At 36.2% G+C, this 16,023-nt stretch overlaps 3 protein-coding genes across 5 annotated transcripts; 2 read left to right on the forward strand and 1 right to left on the reverse strand.

Moving 5' to 3' along the window:
* Window positions 1-1,148: 1,148 nt before the first annotated feature.
* LOC111793138 (ubiquitin recognition factor in ER-associated degradation protein 1-like) lies at window positions 1,149-6,129 on the forward strand. Of its 2 annotated transcripts, none has more exons than XM_023674881.1 (10): window positions 1,149-1,263; window positions 1,834-1,908; window positions 2,541-2,627; window positions 3,060-3,084; window positions 3,201-3,233; window positions 3,332-3,453; window positions 3,562-3,692; window positions 4,507-4,721; window positions 5,083-5,348; window positions 5,696-6,129. In XM_023674881.1, exons 2-10 carry the CDS (start codon window positions 1,906-1,908, stop codon window positions 5,786-5,788), a joined length of 975 nt encoding a protein of 324 aa, XP_023530649.1. In that variant the 5' UTR covers window positions 1,149-1,263; window positions 1,834-1,905; the 3' UTR covers window positions 5,789-6,129. The 2 variants fall into 2 exon arrangements, with proteins under 2 accessions (XP_023530649.1, XP_023530650.1); XM_023674882.1 differs by having other exon boundaries at window positions 5,089-5,348.
* A 1,043-nt stretch (window positions 6,130-7,172) lies between these two features.
* LOC111793136 (epimerase family protein SDR39U1 homolog, chloroplastic-like) lies at window positions 7,173-12,748 on the reverse strand. The gene is made up of 13 exons (XM_023674877.1): window positions 12,479-12,748; window positions 12,325-12,375; window positions 11,184-11,259; window positions 10,774-10,833; window positions 10,558-10,676; window positions 9,703-9,747; window positions 9,487-9,565; window positions 9,257-9,318; window positions 8,747-8,849; window positions 8,286-8,346; window positions 7,979-8,049; window positions 7,751-7,890; window positions 7,173-7,592 (listed from the first exon to the last, which is right to left on the reverse strand). Exons 1-13 carry the CDS (start codon window positions 12,554-12,556, stop codon window positions 7,491-7,493), a joined length of 1,047 nt encoding a protein of 348 aa, XP_023530645.1. The 5' UTR covers window positions 12,557-12,748; the 3' UTR covers window positions 7,173-7,490.
* Window positions 12,749-14,712: 1,964 nt separating this feature from the next.
* LOC111792339 (30S ribosomal protein S31, mitochondrial) lies at window positions 14,713-15,482 on the forward strand. Of its 2 annotated transcripts, XM_023673735.1 has the most exons (2): window positions 14,713-14,979; window positions 15,224-15,482. In XM_023673735.1, the coding sequence occupies exons 1-2, from the start codon at window positions 14,750-14,752 to the stop codon at window positions 15,258-15,260; spliced, it is 267 nt and encodes an 88-aa protein (XP_023529503.1). In that variant the 5' UTR covers window positions 14,713-14,749; the 3' UTR covers window positions 15,261-15,482. The 2 variants fall into 2 exon arrangements, with proteins under 2 accessions (XP_023529503.1, XP_023529502.1); XM_023673734.1 differs by lacking the exon at window positions 15,224-15,482 and having other exon boundaries at window positions 14,713-15,204.
* The last annotated feature ends 541 nt before the right edge of the window (window positions 15,483-16,023 follow it).

Below are 16,023 nucleotides of genomic sequence, written 5' to 3' on the forward strand. Positions count from 1 at the left end.
GATCCAAAATTCGGATTTAGCACCTAATGACTCTAATATTCTATTGTGAGAAAAATTAGTAGGAGTTCATCCAACATGCACGCTCAACCATAAATTTTTTATGAATCGAGTCCCGAAAAGAAATGTGCACATTGTTGGAACCGGTAGTGACTTTCAATCATTCTAATCATTTCTTAGTCATTTTATTTCAATCATTCTAATCATTTCTTAGTCATTTTATCCTCACGCCTCTCGTATGAATGCGATATCAGATCATTCATATATCTCTCATTTACTCTACTTTGTGTTTATCTTTACTACAAATTTAAGTTTCTAATTTTATATTTAATAGATTTTAAAAAACTAATTGATATGAATTTAAAAAATACTTAGAATTGAAAATTTGGTTCATTTGATTTTTAAAGTTAAGAATTTTGTGATTATAAGTTTAAAAAGTTTTATCAAACCATTTGTTATGAAAATTCCATTAAATTATTTATGAACTAGATAATTGTTCTCTTACAAACTTGTAAACTCTCCTCACATTATTTTTTCTTTTATTTTCCATTTATATTTTTTTCTTTCTTATTATTTTACAATTTATTATTATTATATCATATTGTCACTTAATAAATTATTGTTGAATTATAACGCGTATAATTAATTATTCAATATTTATAATTAAATTTTTGTATACAAATATAAGGAAGTATTTATAAGGTTTGTTAGTACATTTTTTTTTAGGCTCAATTGAATTGTTACTATTTTTAAAAAACTCAAATCAATCCCACCTATAATTTTAAATTTTATAATTTTGTAAGTTTATTTATTTCAAACTTTTAATTAATATTTTCAACTCAATTTAGTAGTTAAAAGTTATTTTAAATAGTTATAGAAGAACAAATAATAAAAAAAATAATTATAAAATTTAATAAATATACGTATATATAATTATATGGTAAGAAAAAAAATATTTTAATATTCTAAAAAAAAGTAAAATTTTAAAAAATTTAGCAGACTCCGTCCAACGTCCTAAGTGGGCTGCAACTAATTGGGCTTTGCAAAAGGATCGGCCCAATATCAGGCCCAGGTTAAGCCCCAGGCCCAAAAGATACATGGCGTGGCCAATACGAATTCGAGCATCTGGTTTGCTTTTAGTATCTCGGGTTTCTAAATCTGATGCTTAAACGATCAAACCGATCAAACGGTCTCTTTCTCCCTCTCTGCGCTTCCTCCAGCGACCGATCGTTCATCGGCGACTTGCTTCTCCGTTGTTCGTCTCCGGTACGGCTGAAGTATCGTTATGTCTTGCATATATACGATTCGAATTCTATGATAGTTAAGATGATGTTCTGGTTGTTTGCTTGCTGGGAAAGCTGAGTGACCGAAAATTTGAATTTTCCTTATCTTTGCGTTTTTTCGTATGTATAAGCGCATTCGTTTTTTAGTAGGATTATTTTGTGTTTCGTTTATCGGAAAATATAAGTTGTTTGTTACCTGTGGCCGAAGAAAGATAAACATGGCAACTTAAGGTGCATTCAGTCGGATTTTTGGTTTGCTATTGATTGGTTGTTGTTGGTGTGAGTTCTGAAATTTTTTCATATTATGGTATAGTTTGCCTTGGTTTTTGTTTCTTTCTTTGTATCTGTTGTTTCATGTTTGACATTGAAGCGGAATGGAAGTGAGGATTTGCTTTCTTTCTTTGTTTTTATTTTTACTGCTGTTTTGGTGATGAATCAGTTTGATGCAAGAGATGTTCTTATAATAGCTACTAAGCGGTTTAAGTTATGCTGAGGTTTATGATTTTGTACTTTTTCAAACATCTGGTTTTCTCACATATTTTACAACATGCAGTTCTTCGTCGGTCTGTTGGGAGCCTGTAAGAGGTTAATTATCCGTTGTGGAACTCTATAAAAGCTCTATAAAATGGTATGCATGCCCTTTTCAGCTTGTTAAAAATAGAATCTCTGACGTTATGTGAAACGGCATTGGATTCTTATATTATCTGTGTGATGAGAAAATAAAGAAAAGCTATGAAATTATCTCAATGTTTATGATGAGGATTTGAATTTCATCGACCCACAGAAGATTCTACTTTCCCTCAATTTAAGAAATCGCTGCTTTCTGCTTTTAGATAACTACATTAGTGCGTTGTGTTAATCCTAGACCTAAGACGTGTTGCTTGTTCTGGCTGTGGAACACAACTTGATTTATCCAAATGTTTGATATTTATTTCTGCTCTCTGAAACCTGCTAACTGCTATGATTTATGGTAGATGATCATACCACTCCAGTTTTTTTTTTCCTTAAATTTCTTTTCGATTTATACTCTCACTTGGTAGAAGCAGTTTGTTACTTAAACAATTGACGTTTGTTGAAGTTTACACTTTACTCTAACTGTGCCTACGTTGTTACTATTTCTGCAATTCACTGGCCTTCAACTCTCCATCTTAGGAGGGTTCTTACTGTGAAGATATAATTACATTTTTCTAAAAAAAGAGATTGGTTAGCTTTTGTAGTCATATTGCAATTAATGTTCTTTCTATCTTTCTGCATGTGCAGTATTTTGATGGGTATGATGGGTATGGTTATCGTGGAGCATCATTTGAGCAAAGATATCAATGCTTCTCTGCATCATTTATTGATAAGGTTTGACTACCCCTACATCTATCACCATTTTTAGAAATGTTCTCACTTGGCGTTTGAGGAGGTTCTTGGCTTCATTGCATTTTCATTATTTAGTAATTAGTATGCATATCAAAGGACTTCTTCATGCTAGAAATTAAATGTAGGCAGCAGTTGCAATATGCTCTTTATTTGTTTGAAGCGTGAGCATGTAATAAGCATTGCTCTTGCATTAATTTTTTAAAAAGCTTGGAATTTCACGTAATATCACACAACTGCTGCTCATGTCTCTAATTTGTAGGTCAATACAGTAGAAGTTAAATATATATTGGAATGTTGCTTTTCATCTTAAAAGGCCTTTCAAGTATCTGTTTTTGCATGCATAAAACTGAATTGTTTTCTTTCTTCGGAAATAGATAGTTTCTTCTAATTTGAGTTAATCTTTTCATCCTGCAGCCACACATTGAAACTGGAGATAGAAGTAAGATATTCTGTCTTCACCGTTTTTTATTGTTTATTTTCTATGTCCTTCATAACGTATTTTTCAATTTCATCTTCTTTATCTCTCATGTTGTTTATTTCTTTGTTTTTTTCCAGTTATAATGCCTCCGTCAGCCCTTGATCGCCTTGGTTTGTTTGCATATTTCTAAAAATAATTTTTGTATGCCTGTTTTGTCTATGGTTCTTTTCATTGTAGTTGACTGAATTTTAAATATAAACCCATACAGCATCATTACAAATTGATTATCCAATGTTATTTGAGCTTCGAAATGATGACGCTGAGCGGGTCTCTCATTGTGGGGTCTTGGAGTTTGTTGCAGAAGAAGGCAGGATTTACATGCCTTATTGGGTAGGGTCCATATTTCTCTTGCGTTATATGTATCCCAGGTGTTATTATCTGTCTTACTTTCTATCCGAGGATTCTTCCACTTTCTTTCTCATTGTGTTTACCCTTCAGATGATGGAGAACATGCTTTTACAAGAAGGAGACCTCTTGCATGTGAAGAATGTCACTCTTCCAAAGGGAACTTATGTTAAATTACAACCTCACACAAAGGACTTCTTGGATATCTCCAATCCAAAAGCAATGTGAGCTAACTTTTCAAGTTTTGGTTCATGTGTCTAGCGTTGTTCTCTACTTATTAGTCTTTCTAGCTTGGGTCCTTAGGAAGGTGTTCTAAATTTGAAATCCTCTGCCACTTTCTTATTTAATTTGAAGACCAATGCCTTAACCTCTGTTAATTTAGCCGATGGCACCTTTATTTTTACCTAAGCCCAATAAGTACACAAAATCTTGAACATCATAGTGCCCACCGTCCGTTGGTGTTGATCCAATGGTTAAAATAAAAAGCTCCGATCAAATGTCTTTGAATATATGGGTTCAAAGCTCAGGTGTCACTTGGAATATTGAGTATTACGGGAAAACCTTTTGACATCAAATGTATGTTTTAGGATTAGACTATGGATTCTTAGGAATAGTTAAGGTGCATGCAAGCTAGTCCAAATCTACGTATGAAAGAATGCATTGACTACGGCCTGCTTGGAAGTTCTTTTGGTCTTTCAAGGACATTAGCTACTTGATAAAAGTACCCTTGAGAAAGTTCTATGGTCAATATCAAATTGGTATTTTCAAACTGTCCATACTTGATTTCACAAGTGACAGGACAAATGAAAGCTAATTTTTTTTATAAAACAGAAAAATTGTCTGTGCTTGGTAGTGAAGGAAATGTTCAATTTTTAGAACATTGCTCGCAAACACTTTTTTGAACTCTTCCCTAGTCTTAATCGGGAAGGTGGTGCTCTTTCTTTTTTGTTTAGGTAGATCACATGTGATTTCTCTATCTGTATCTCTAAGGGTTGGTGTGATGAAGTTTGTTTCACACAACATTTTTTTTTCACACAGCTTAGAGACTACACTCAGGAATTTTTCTTGCCTCACCACTGGGGGCAGTATTATGGTGGCATATAACAACAAGAAATATTACATTGACATAGTCGAAACGAAGCCATCCAATGCAATAAGTATCATTGAGACAGATTGTGAGGTGGATTTTGCACCTCCCCTGGATTACAAGGAACCAGAGAAGCCTACTGCACCAATCAGGGGGAGGGAGCAAGGTGCATAACTTCTACTCCTTTTCTCCAATTCTTACTGCAATTTAGTGCTGCTTCTGTTGTTTTTCTTTTTTTCTTTTTATCAGTTTGGCGATTTCTCTCATTTTATCAACGCTTATAAAGTTGATATTTTATCCAAGCAGTTTATTAGCTTGTAACCTTACTATAGATTTAGTTTTCTAGTTGCCTGATGTCGTAGTATTTAGTAATCTCGTTGAACAAGGCCACTGATTACTATGTTTAGGTATACAACATAGTGCTTACCCATTTAAATTCATTTTCACATTTGCTGCAACAAAACTTGGAAGGTATGCATTTAGGAATAAGGCAGTCTCTGTCAAGGTCTCATTGAACTCTCTTGCAGTTGCAGAAGCTCCAGCAGAAGAAGCTGAACCTAAATTTAGTGCTTTCACGGGAACAGGAAGACGTTTGGATGGTAAATCTTCAAGTCACCAGTCCCAGCCTATTTCATCTGCTAGGTCATCTGAGGAGAAGCTATCCGGTGCTACTAGTAGACATGGCCCTCCACAACAGTCTGCTGGATCTAGCTCAGTCAATGGAACTCGTCAGGCTCAGGGGAAGTTGGTATTTGGACAAAATGCTAATCAAAATCCTAAAGGAACTTCAAAGGTACTCACTTAGCATTTATCATTATGGTGAAAAAAAAATCATTAAAAAATATATATTATTATATCCACTATAAAGCAGGTGATACTAATGTTCAATTTTTTGTTAAAATTGGCGAGTTTTGGAAAAGTTATTTTATTTTGATTTTATTGAAAGTAGTGGTAATTTTCCCATTTTGTTAAAATTGCATCCAAAGCCAAGGTTTAATTCGATGATGAAATTGAAATTTTAGGGTGGAAACTGATACAACCAAAGTTAAAATTGCATTTCTTCCTATCATCTTATTTAAGTCATTGCATTTCGCACTTATTGCGTTACATTATAGAAATTCTATTTTGCCATTTTTGTAGGAAGCAACGAAGGAGACTGAACAAGAGCAGCCGGAAAAGGAAGTACCTAAATTCCAGCCCTTCTCTGGGAAAAGGTACTCGCTTAGAGGTTGAATATATATCACGTATATATTCATAATTTCGGCTTAAGTTGTTGGTGTCATCCACGTATTGGGAACCGTTTTGATTTTATTGTGAATTAAAAGAAAAGCAATAAGAACTCTACTTTTGTAGAAACTCTAGCTTGCAAGTCCTTGAAATTTTCCAATCATGCAAAAGCTCTTCAACATTCCACGAGATCTTCCTTGCTATGACTCGAACACAAGGTTGATGCTTGTGGGAATCTCTTAAAAGAAAACTCCAAGGATTTGAGAAGAATAGTATCGAGAAATTCTCTGGAGATGTAATTTCATTTTCCCGAGAAAGTGGGAGAGATTGAGGTGTGTTTGGCTTAACCTGAGGGTCTTCCACTCGGAAAATATTTGCCAAATAATATATTTGCATATTTAATATATTAGGATATTATATCTCACAAATCATATTTAGATATTATAAGATATCCTTTGTATATATTTAACTAATTTGAATCTCATTCAAATTTTAAACTCTTTATTTAATTAATCAATTTCCATTCATTAACTATAGTCACTCCACTATAGATAAAGTTGCACTCTTATGTACTTAGGACGAGTTATGTCCATTGATATAACCATTATGTTTATTGATATAACCATTATGTCCATTGATATAACCATTGATATAACCATTACAAGCAAAGCAAGACAATCTTCACGAGTTGTTCATAATTACAAATTGGTCAAAAGTCCGTTTTACCCCTGTAATTACATTTGGGTCAAAAGTCTGTTACCCCTGTAATTACATTTGATTTCACCATCCGTTTTACTCCTGTAATTACATTTGATTTCACCATCCGTTTTACTCCTGTAATTACATTTGGGTCAAAGGTCTGTTACCCCTGTAATTACATTTGATTTCACCATAATTACAAAGGCATATTGAATCGGCTAAAATAGTCCTTCTAAATTAAATGACAAGCCCGCAAGAGTTCATAACTCACTCAGCCCAAAATGGGAGGCATTGGATTTCTTGGTCCAATCTTATACAAACTCATTGTATTGGATACCCTCACTTACATGTCCCCACATGAACGATTTGGATCAAATCATTTGGAACAGCCAAAAATGGGAGGCATTGGATTTCTTGGTCCAGTCTTATACAAACTCATTGTATTGGATACCCTCACTTACATGTCCCCACATGAACGATTTGTATCAAATCATTTAGAACGAACGATTACAAAGTAGGCCGTATCAATGGACAAGGCACCCAACCTTGTCCATATAGACTCTTAAGTTATTACTTGAACACGATCCTCGGGTAAGTCAACCACATATTATTCAAGATTACATTAATAACCATACTATGGATAACAATTAAATTACAAATAAAATAATAAAAATTATTGTTAAAAACTATATAATTAATTACGAGGCTTCATGGCATAAATTCGAACAATTATTCGAACAATTATTCGAACAATTACATAGATGGTGCTACTTACTGTGAACAAAAACAAAGCCAGTTTCTTTCTTACATACCTTAAACCTCCCAATCATATACTTATGACCTTCCCATTCCGTTTCATTTGAGCGGGAAACCGAAACCAAACCCAAAAATCAAATTACTGAACAAAAAATCGACCTCGTCAATAGTGTGTTATGATATATATATATATATATATATATATATAAATGGAAGATGATGCTACTATTCTTCAGATTTATATTTGACTCCCTTAGGAAAGAATGGCCTTGAGTGCGTCTTTCACAGACGGGTACTTGAATGAAAACCCCAATTCCTTGGCTCTCGCAGGCACTACCCTTTGCCCTTCCAAAACCTGCAGGAAATTCAGGTGTTCTTATTGATCTGAGGCTAACAAATTGGCTTGAACTTCTTGTCTAAGAAGTTGTAGGGATCTAATAGAGGCCTATGGTTTAGAAGATTAATTTAAAGAGTAAAAAGGAAGGGATAAAAGAGAGAGAGAGAGAGAGTGACCACAGAAGCTCCATCTCCAAGGACGGCTTTGAGGGCGAAGTCAGGTACGGGAAGCCATGAAGGTCTGCCCATGGCGGCTCCCAACCGCTCACATAATTCAGACAATTTAACCGGGTTAGGTGCTGTTCCATTTATTACACCTGTTTTATGTCCATAAATAATACATCATTAGCTTTAAATAAGGCTAATTCTGCGTTTTTTTTACTTTTATAATTAAAATTTTATTACCCTTATAAGATGGATTGATCAGTGCTTCATATATTAGGTCCACAATGTCATCCAAATGAATCCAGGAAAACCTGCAAAACTCATTTTATTACAAAATTCACTATTGAGTCAAAAAAATAAATATATTTTGTTAAAAAAAATTAGAAATTAGTCCCTATAGTTTTGTTTGATATCAAAATCATAGGGATGTTTGATATCAAAATCATAGGGATTTGAATTATCTCGTAACGATAGGGATCAAATTTGTAATTTTAATAAAAAAAAATGTAACAAGAATGTATAATGGAGTGTTCGGGGAGAGTATTACCATTGTTTTCCAGATCCCATTGGACCTCCAGCATACATCATGAAGAGGGGGATCATTTTGGCTGCAAATGCACACAGGTAAATATGGATTCAAAAAATTACAAATAAAAAAGATTTAGAAATTAACATAAACCTTTTCAACTTCAAGTAATTTAATGTGGAAAGCTGATTGAACAAACTATATATAATAATTGAGTTTATATTTTATTTTGTTTATAATCGTCTATTTTGTCTATTTTTTTCAAGTTTATTCTATTTTAGTCTCTATAAAGGACGAGAATCTTTAGAAAAAGTAATCCTTATAACACAAAAGTACGACAATCTTTAGAAAAATAACAAAAGGACGAGAATGATAACCTTTAAAAAGTACAATGACCAAAATAAACGTGTTTTCGACCGAAATGGAAAAAAGCTGAAAATACAGTGACAAATTAAACCTAATAATTAAGATTTTTTCCATACCTAAAGCACCACCTTCTTTACCAAGAACAACACCTATACGGATAAGAGCCACTCTGACATTCTTGTTTACTCCCAGGGCTGTTGCTTCCCATTCCCTACAAACCTGGAAAATCACTGTCTTAAGCAAACACCCGAATGAAGGTAGACAAAATGGTGAAGAATTTCAATATAACAAATAGAAGGAAATCTTAATACTCGTCGATAAACTGCTTCGCACTAGAGAACGGTCGAGTGAACTACAGGAACATGTATAATTTCATGACTCCATTTTGATGATACATAAGTTTTACTAGCTCTATCTAAGATACTTGTGGCAAAACAGTTCCCATCACAAGCTTGAACTACAAAAGATTAAAAAAAGGACCCAGAATTGTCACTATGCTCTATTATTGATGGAAATTTGGTTGAAACACAAGCAAAAGATTGTGCTTTAACTCTTTTCATCTTCGTTTACGAAGAAAAACAAATAAAATCGCTCGTTAATTAGCTCTATCTAACTACTCTCCTCACCTCGGCCAAGTAATCGTTTCCGGATGGGCTTCGTTCGTCAAATATTGCTGTTTCACTTGTGCCTGAGAGAGAGAGAGAGAGAGAGAGAGAGAGAGAGAGAGAGAGAGAGAGAGAGAGAGAGAGCAAAAGGAGTAAAGTTTAGATTATGAATGTGATCCAATAGTGTCATCTGTTCTTTCAGATAGTTTTTCGAGAGGGATAGTCGAGTAAATCTAGATAGAAGCACGTACCGTAGTAACCAACTGCAGTTGAGCTAACAAGAACGGTAGGGCGAGCAGCATCTGGTGCATCGTTAATTAACCTTACAACCTTCACATCAGTTAAGTAACCATGTAAACGAGGCATTGAATATTGCTACGTATCAGGTTTTGCATTTGTAAGCTAGAAATGGAAAGAAGTCCCTTAAACTGTTTGCAGTACTCTAGTTATGTTCGATAACTTCTTACCTTTGAGGTGACTCTGATCCTGCTTTGCTTGATCTCTTTCTTGATCTGTATTACAATGGGCAAAAATTATATATTATAGATTATATAACCAGTCCTCAGATTGTCAAACAAGTAGGGTAAGAGATAATGGGTGAGATCGTACATCGGTTGGAGAGGAGAACGAAACATTCTTTATAAGGGTGTGAAAATCTCTCCCTAGTAGATGCGTTTTAAAAACCTTGAGAGAAAACCCATAAGGAAAAGTCCAAATAGAACAATATCTATTAGCGGCGGTTTGGGCTGTTATAAATGGTATCAAAACCAGACACCAGGCGATGTGCCAGCGAGAAGGTTGAGCCCCCAAAGGGGGTGGATACGAGGCCGTGTGCCAGAAAGGACGTTGGGCCCCAAAGAGGGTGAATTGGGGGGTCCCACATCGATTGGAGAAAGGAACGAGTGCCAGCAAAGATGTTGCCCCAAAGGGGGGTGTGTGAGATCCCACATTGGTTGGGGAGAACGAAACATCTTTCATAAGGGTGTGGAAACCTCTCCCTGGTAAACACGTTTTAAAAACCTTGAGGAAATCTCAAAAGGGAAAGCCCAAAGAGGACAATATCTGTTATAAGTGGGCTTGAGCTGTTACATAATGTTAGTTGTTTTACATACAAATTACAAACTGTCAGATCAACCGATCAAAAGCACGTCCTGAGTCTAATTCTACAGAGACGGTTAATCTAAGCTCTATCCCAAGATTAGTTTTTAATTACCGTACAAGCAAGTAGTATTTAACTGAACAGTTTATTACTTGCTTGTGTAGTATATGGGACCATAAATCATGTTAGAAAGGGTCAAAATCCATAGGAAATATGTACTAACCTCAGAAGACCACCTGGTACTTATGGGCATCCCAGCCAAGTTAACAACACCATCTGAACCTTGGATGCAGTCTTTCCACCCTGGCTCCTCTGCGATCACGATTCCTGGAAATTCCCTGGCTACAAATTGTGGAATGTAGTTCAATAATTAAACAGAAGAAGATTCAGAAGATACAGTAAAACAAAGAAAGACGATTGACATGTATTACCTTCTTACCCGGAAAAATCAACTTAGCTTTAGATTTAGAACGTGTCAGAACTCGAATATTATGGTTATCTATGGCCAGAAACACATCAAAGAATTCTTAATCAGTCGTTTATCTACTACATTGTGAGAAGCAGATTGGAGCTGGAAGCTTAAAGATACAAACTATGGGGTAAAAAAAAAGAGCAAGATTTGATGTCTTTGGTTTTTCAAGACGTCTGGCTCGATGTATAGAATATTGTTAGAATGAACACAACTCTCCACAATGGTATGATATTATCCACTTTGAGCATAAGCTCTCGTGGCTTTGCTTTGGGCTTCCCCAAAAGGCCTCACACCAATGGAAAGAGTATTCCTTGATTATAAACCCATGACCATTCCCTAAATTAGCCGATGTGGGACTTTCATCCAACAAATATAACCTGCATTTAGCCGTCGCACAAGTCTTCTACCGATGAAGCCTGTAGCTCCAGTTATTGATACAGTGAGCTGATTTTTCTGCAACAATTTTTTTAAACAAGAAATTGAGTAGAGAAAAATGAAAGAACACAAAAGGGCTTGAAAAACAACTAAAAAAATAGGACCTAACCAACCACAGATCTAACTAAGAAAATGACCTTCAAAATTTCAACCTTGAATTTCTAGAAGCATAATGGCTACCCGAAGTAAAGAAAAATGAACAAGGGAACGCGTATGAGGCATTAAGGAACCAAAAACGAATATGCCATCTAGTCGGATGAATATGGAAGTCTCCCAATAAAGAAAAAAGAGCAGATACTCATATGATTCCCTGTTCGAAAGAGGATGAAAACCAAAATTAAAAGACCAAGCTATGGGACACAACCACAAGGAGGAAAGGGGGTACAGGCAAGGGAACAGATATTGTCTGCTTTGGCCCGTTACGTATCGTCGTCAGCCTCATAGTTTTAAAACGCATCTACTATGGAGAAGGTCTAGCCCTACTCCAGCCAGTGTCTCGCACCGTCCGGTGACCGACTCTCATACCATTTGTAACAGCTCAAACCCACCGCTAGCAGCTATTGTTCACTTTGGCCTGTTACGTATCGCTCTCAGCCTCACGGTTTTAAAACGCGTCTATTAGGGAGAGGTTCACACACCCTTATAAGATAATGTTTCGTTCTCCTCTCCAACCGAGGTAGAAGCTCGTAATCACCCAACCCATAGTCCTCCAAAAACTAGAGTGTTTGAACCATCTCCAATTGAGCACTTCACAGAATTAGAAAAGATGGGAAAGTCCCAAGAGATAGCCTTCGAGAACTCAAGAAAGTGCCTATAAACCCACAAACCAAGGCTCACTAGAGAAAGTGAGGACCATACTTCTACTTCAATGGAAAACGCCACAACCATTTAGTCAATAGAGCTTCATTACGAAATCTCAAATTACCTAGCCCCATACGATCAATAACAACAATAGCTACAAAAATATAGGAAAACAATAATCAAACACAGGAAATACGATCAACAAACTGACTTCAAATTAACACACATTACAATTCTCAATTACAATAAAGCATAAACACAGAAACTCAAGTAAGTACATACCATCTCTGTTTCATCAATGGCGCAAAAAACCTTAAGCCTCTTGCCACATATCTTCAAGCAAAAGAGAATTTAAAGTAAGAAAAACAGAGAAACCACAAACTCCTCAACGCCGAAGCAAAGCTAATAAATGAGATTACGAGAATCGAACACTTACCGCAAGGTGTTGAGGGATGCGAATAGAATGGGAGACAGTACGGCTCCATGAGAGAGAAGTGGCGCCAGAGAGCTCCATTGAAGGGAATAACGGCGGGTGGGATCGGAAAGCTCTATCGGCGGCGAGAGGGAGAAGGAAGAAAGGAAGAATGAGAGATGAAGATTAGGTTGGGATGGATTTGATGGACCAGGTTGATCTTGTTGAGATCAGGAGGCGGGAGAGAGGCATCTCCATCACAAAATTAAGCTCTGTGAGACTGAAACAAATGGTTCTCGGGTGAAGCTGGAGTGGAGGGGAATTAAAGTTATTAAATTGATATTTTTTTTTTAAGATCAAATTAAAAAAAATATATATATATATATATATATATATATATATTAATTTTAATAAAAATTTATGAACAAACTCCGACCATAATTTTTATAATTCAATCAAAGTTGTACCGATTGGATTAAGTTGATTGAATTTTTTGGTTGTTTAGTGGACATAATTAATTTATTGTTAAGTCGCGTACGAGTGGTAAATAATATAAAAAATATGAAGAGAACCGAACGTTGCCCTAGTCAGTTTGCTAATTTTCTAGAAGTCGTGTCGTGTGCTTAGTGTCACAATCCGCAATGCGATTGTGTCCCGAGTAAGTTATCGATAACGATGACTAAGTTAAGTGGGGGAGAATGTCACAACCATACTATGAAAAGAGTAAGTTGTGACCCTCACGTCATGACAAGCAAAGAGGGACGCCCTCCAGCCACATGCGGGCCAATATAGAAGAGTGTCATGGTGCGACGAGAAGATGTCGTGGTCGGGCATACGAGCCCACCTTGTGCAACTCAGAGGATACACACATTGAGGCCAAGTTGGCCACAACAGGGCAAAGTGTCCATTTTAAGTCCATAGTCGTCTGGTGAGTGTTTGCAGAGAGAGTCAGCCTCACCCACAGCTATGACAAACACTGAATAGCCACGTCTACGTTGCGAGTCTCAGTGGCCGAGTCCAAGATGGGCGAACAACAGAAATAGGTCCGAAGGGGGATAGCCCGTAGATAATGTGCACAAGTTTTCGTATTCGTCTGAAGCACGTTTGTTTTCCAGCAAGTCAATAACAAGCCGTCTAGACTCCACTCCCATAGTATTTAGTACCGTGAAGAGTAATATCGTGGTTGGCTTGCGAGCCACACCCCGTGGGGTGTACCGTTATGTGTCACTCAAAAAGTATGCAGATTGGCCAAGAGTAGTGCCAAGCTAAAGCCGGGGCGAAAAATATATATGGTGTTTAATTTCCCTTAAGACTGGTTGTGAGCATGTCAAGATCACGACGCCGCACGGTAAAAAATGTAGAACCTTGACAGTTGGTATCAGAGCCACACTTTGTGCGTCTAGTCGGGCAAGACAGTCAAGAGAAATGAACCCAAGAGTTTATCGAAGACCTTGCAAGTGTGTCAAGAGTGTCAAAGTGGGCAGAACATTACAACAAAATGGTGTTGGCGTATTCGTATTTTAATGAATATGGTTAGAAATATGTTAAATAATTTATCTTTACCCGTGTCCTTATGGAAGTATGCTTTCAGGACCGCTCAATACTTATTAAACAGTGTTCGTAGTACATCGGTTCTGGGATAGAAAGGAAATTTCGAGATGTTAAGTGTAAGTAATCTCATTCAACTCGAAAAGGAATGAACTTTAAATAAATAAATAAATAAATAACGAATGTGGAACATGACAATCCACCCCGGTTCGGGTCTCTCTCTCATTCCCGGTCTAAACAAAGCATGTTGCTCCTCCCCAACCAATGTGAGACAGATGACAATTCACCCCCTTCGGGTCCCTCCCACATTCTCTGTCTAAAGAGAGCACGCTCCTCCCAACCAACGCGGGACATCACAATCCACTCTCCTTTGGGGCCCAGTGTTCTTATTGGCACACCGTTCGGTGTTTGGCTCTAATACCATTTGTAACGACTCAGACCCACCGCTAACATATATTGTCCTCTTTGGGCTTTTTCCTTCCGTGTTTCCCTAGAAGCTTTAAAACAAACACGCTCTAATACCATTTATAGGTACCGTGTTTTTCCAATTTTTTTCATTATTTGATGCTACACACAATATGTTAATTTAAGCTAACAATGAAATGATATGGCTATGAAAAGTTGGGCTTCCTTAATGGGCTCAAGGCCCAGCCCATATTTTCCAATACACTCGATATATTTTACACCTTTTTGCCTCCTTCGTTACAGTTGTTGGGCTCTGAACCAATCTTGCAAAGGAAAACAAAAATGGCGATGATGCAGTGGTGTGGCGCAGTAGCTAGGGGAGTGATGGCGGCGGAGCGCCGGTCGCCTTCACTAACGTCGTCAATGGCGGTGGAAGGACTGGTTCCGATCCTTTGTGGACGAGGTGACAAGAAGACGAAGAAGGGGAAAATATTCAAAGGATCGTACGGCAACGCCAGGCCGAAGAAGGAGAAGAAGATTCAGCGGATCAAGGACAAAATCGAGGTTCCTAGTTCCACTCCTTGGCCTCTTCCTTTCAAGCTCATCTGATTTGATTTTTTTTTTTTTTTTTTCAATCTCTGGTTTCGTAAACTGTTAAGATGTTTCTCGAGGTTTAGGGTTTATGTCAGGTCAAGATCGATTGTAGCCGAAATTGGAATTGATCTAATTTGAGTGATTAATCGTCTGCTGTTGTGTACGGTTCATTTTATCGATCTAGAATTGAAATTTGACTCAGATTCATAAATGTTATCCNAGTTCCACTCCTTGGCCTCTTCCTTTCAAGCTCATCTGATTTGATTTTTTTTTTTTTTTTTTCAATCTCTGGTTTCGTAAACTGTTAAGATGTTTCTCGAGGTTTAGGGTTTATGTCAGGTCAAGATCGATTGTAGCCGAAATTGGAATTGATCTAATTTGAGTGATTAATCGTCTGCTGTTGTGTACGGTTCATTTTATCGATCTAGAATTGAAATTTGACTCAGATTCATAAATGTTATCCGGAAAATTTTCGAGATTATTTTGGAATGAAAATGGATTTCTATAGATCAGTCAAAATTTTGGGGAGAAAAAACTCCAAATTCTTAATACTGCAAGTCTGCAATACAGGCTTTCAACAGCCTGCAACTTGACGCTTTGGATTTCATTAGAAAATCAACAATAAACTATGACCAATTTTTAAGATTTTTTGAAATTAGAATTGATAAGACTGGCCTGAATTTTTCTAAATTTCTTATGTATTAGCATGACTAGAGATTAATTTGTAAGCTGCTAAACACAGATTATTTTTGGTTAATTTGTGCATGATCTAGTGATATTAATTACAATTTTAAAATTTTAGTTCTTATACCTAGATTAATTTTTTCTTTTCAAAACTTATTCTCTATTACCATTTTTCCTATAAATTTGAACATACGACCAAAAGAGTATTTTAACTTATTCTCTATTACCATTTTTTTTTCTTTTTTTTTTTTTAATGTACTTTCAACTTTATCTTTGATTAAAAAAAAAAAAAAAAAAAAAAAAAAAAAAAAAAAAAAAAAAAAAAAAAAAAAAAAAAA

The sequence above is a fragment of the Cucurbita pepo genome, chromosome LG04 (assembly GCF_002806865.2).
Source record: "Cucurbita pepo subsp. pepo cultivar mu-cu-16 chromosome LG04, ASM280686v2, whole genome shotgun sequence".
NCBI lineage: Eukaryota > Viridiplantae > Streptophyta > Magnoliopsida > Cucurbitales > Cucurbitaceae > Cucurbita > Cucurbita pepo.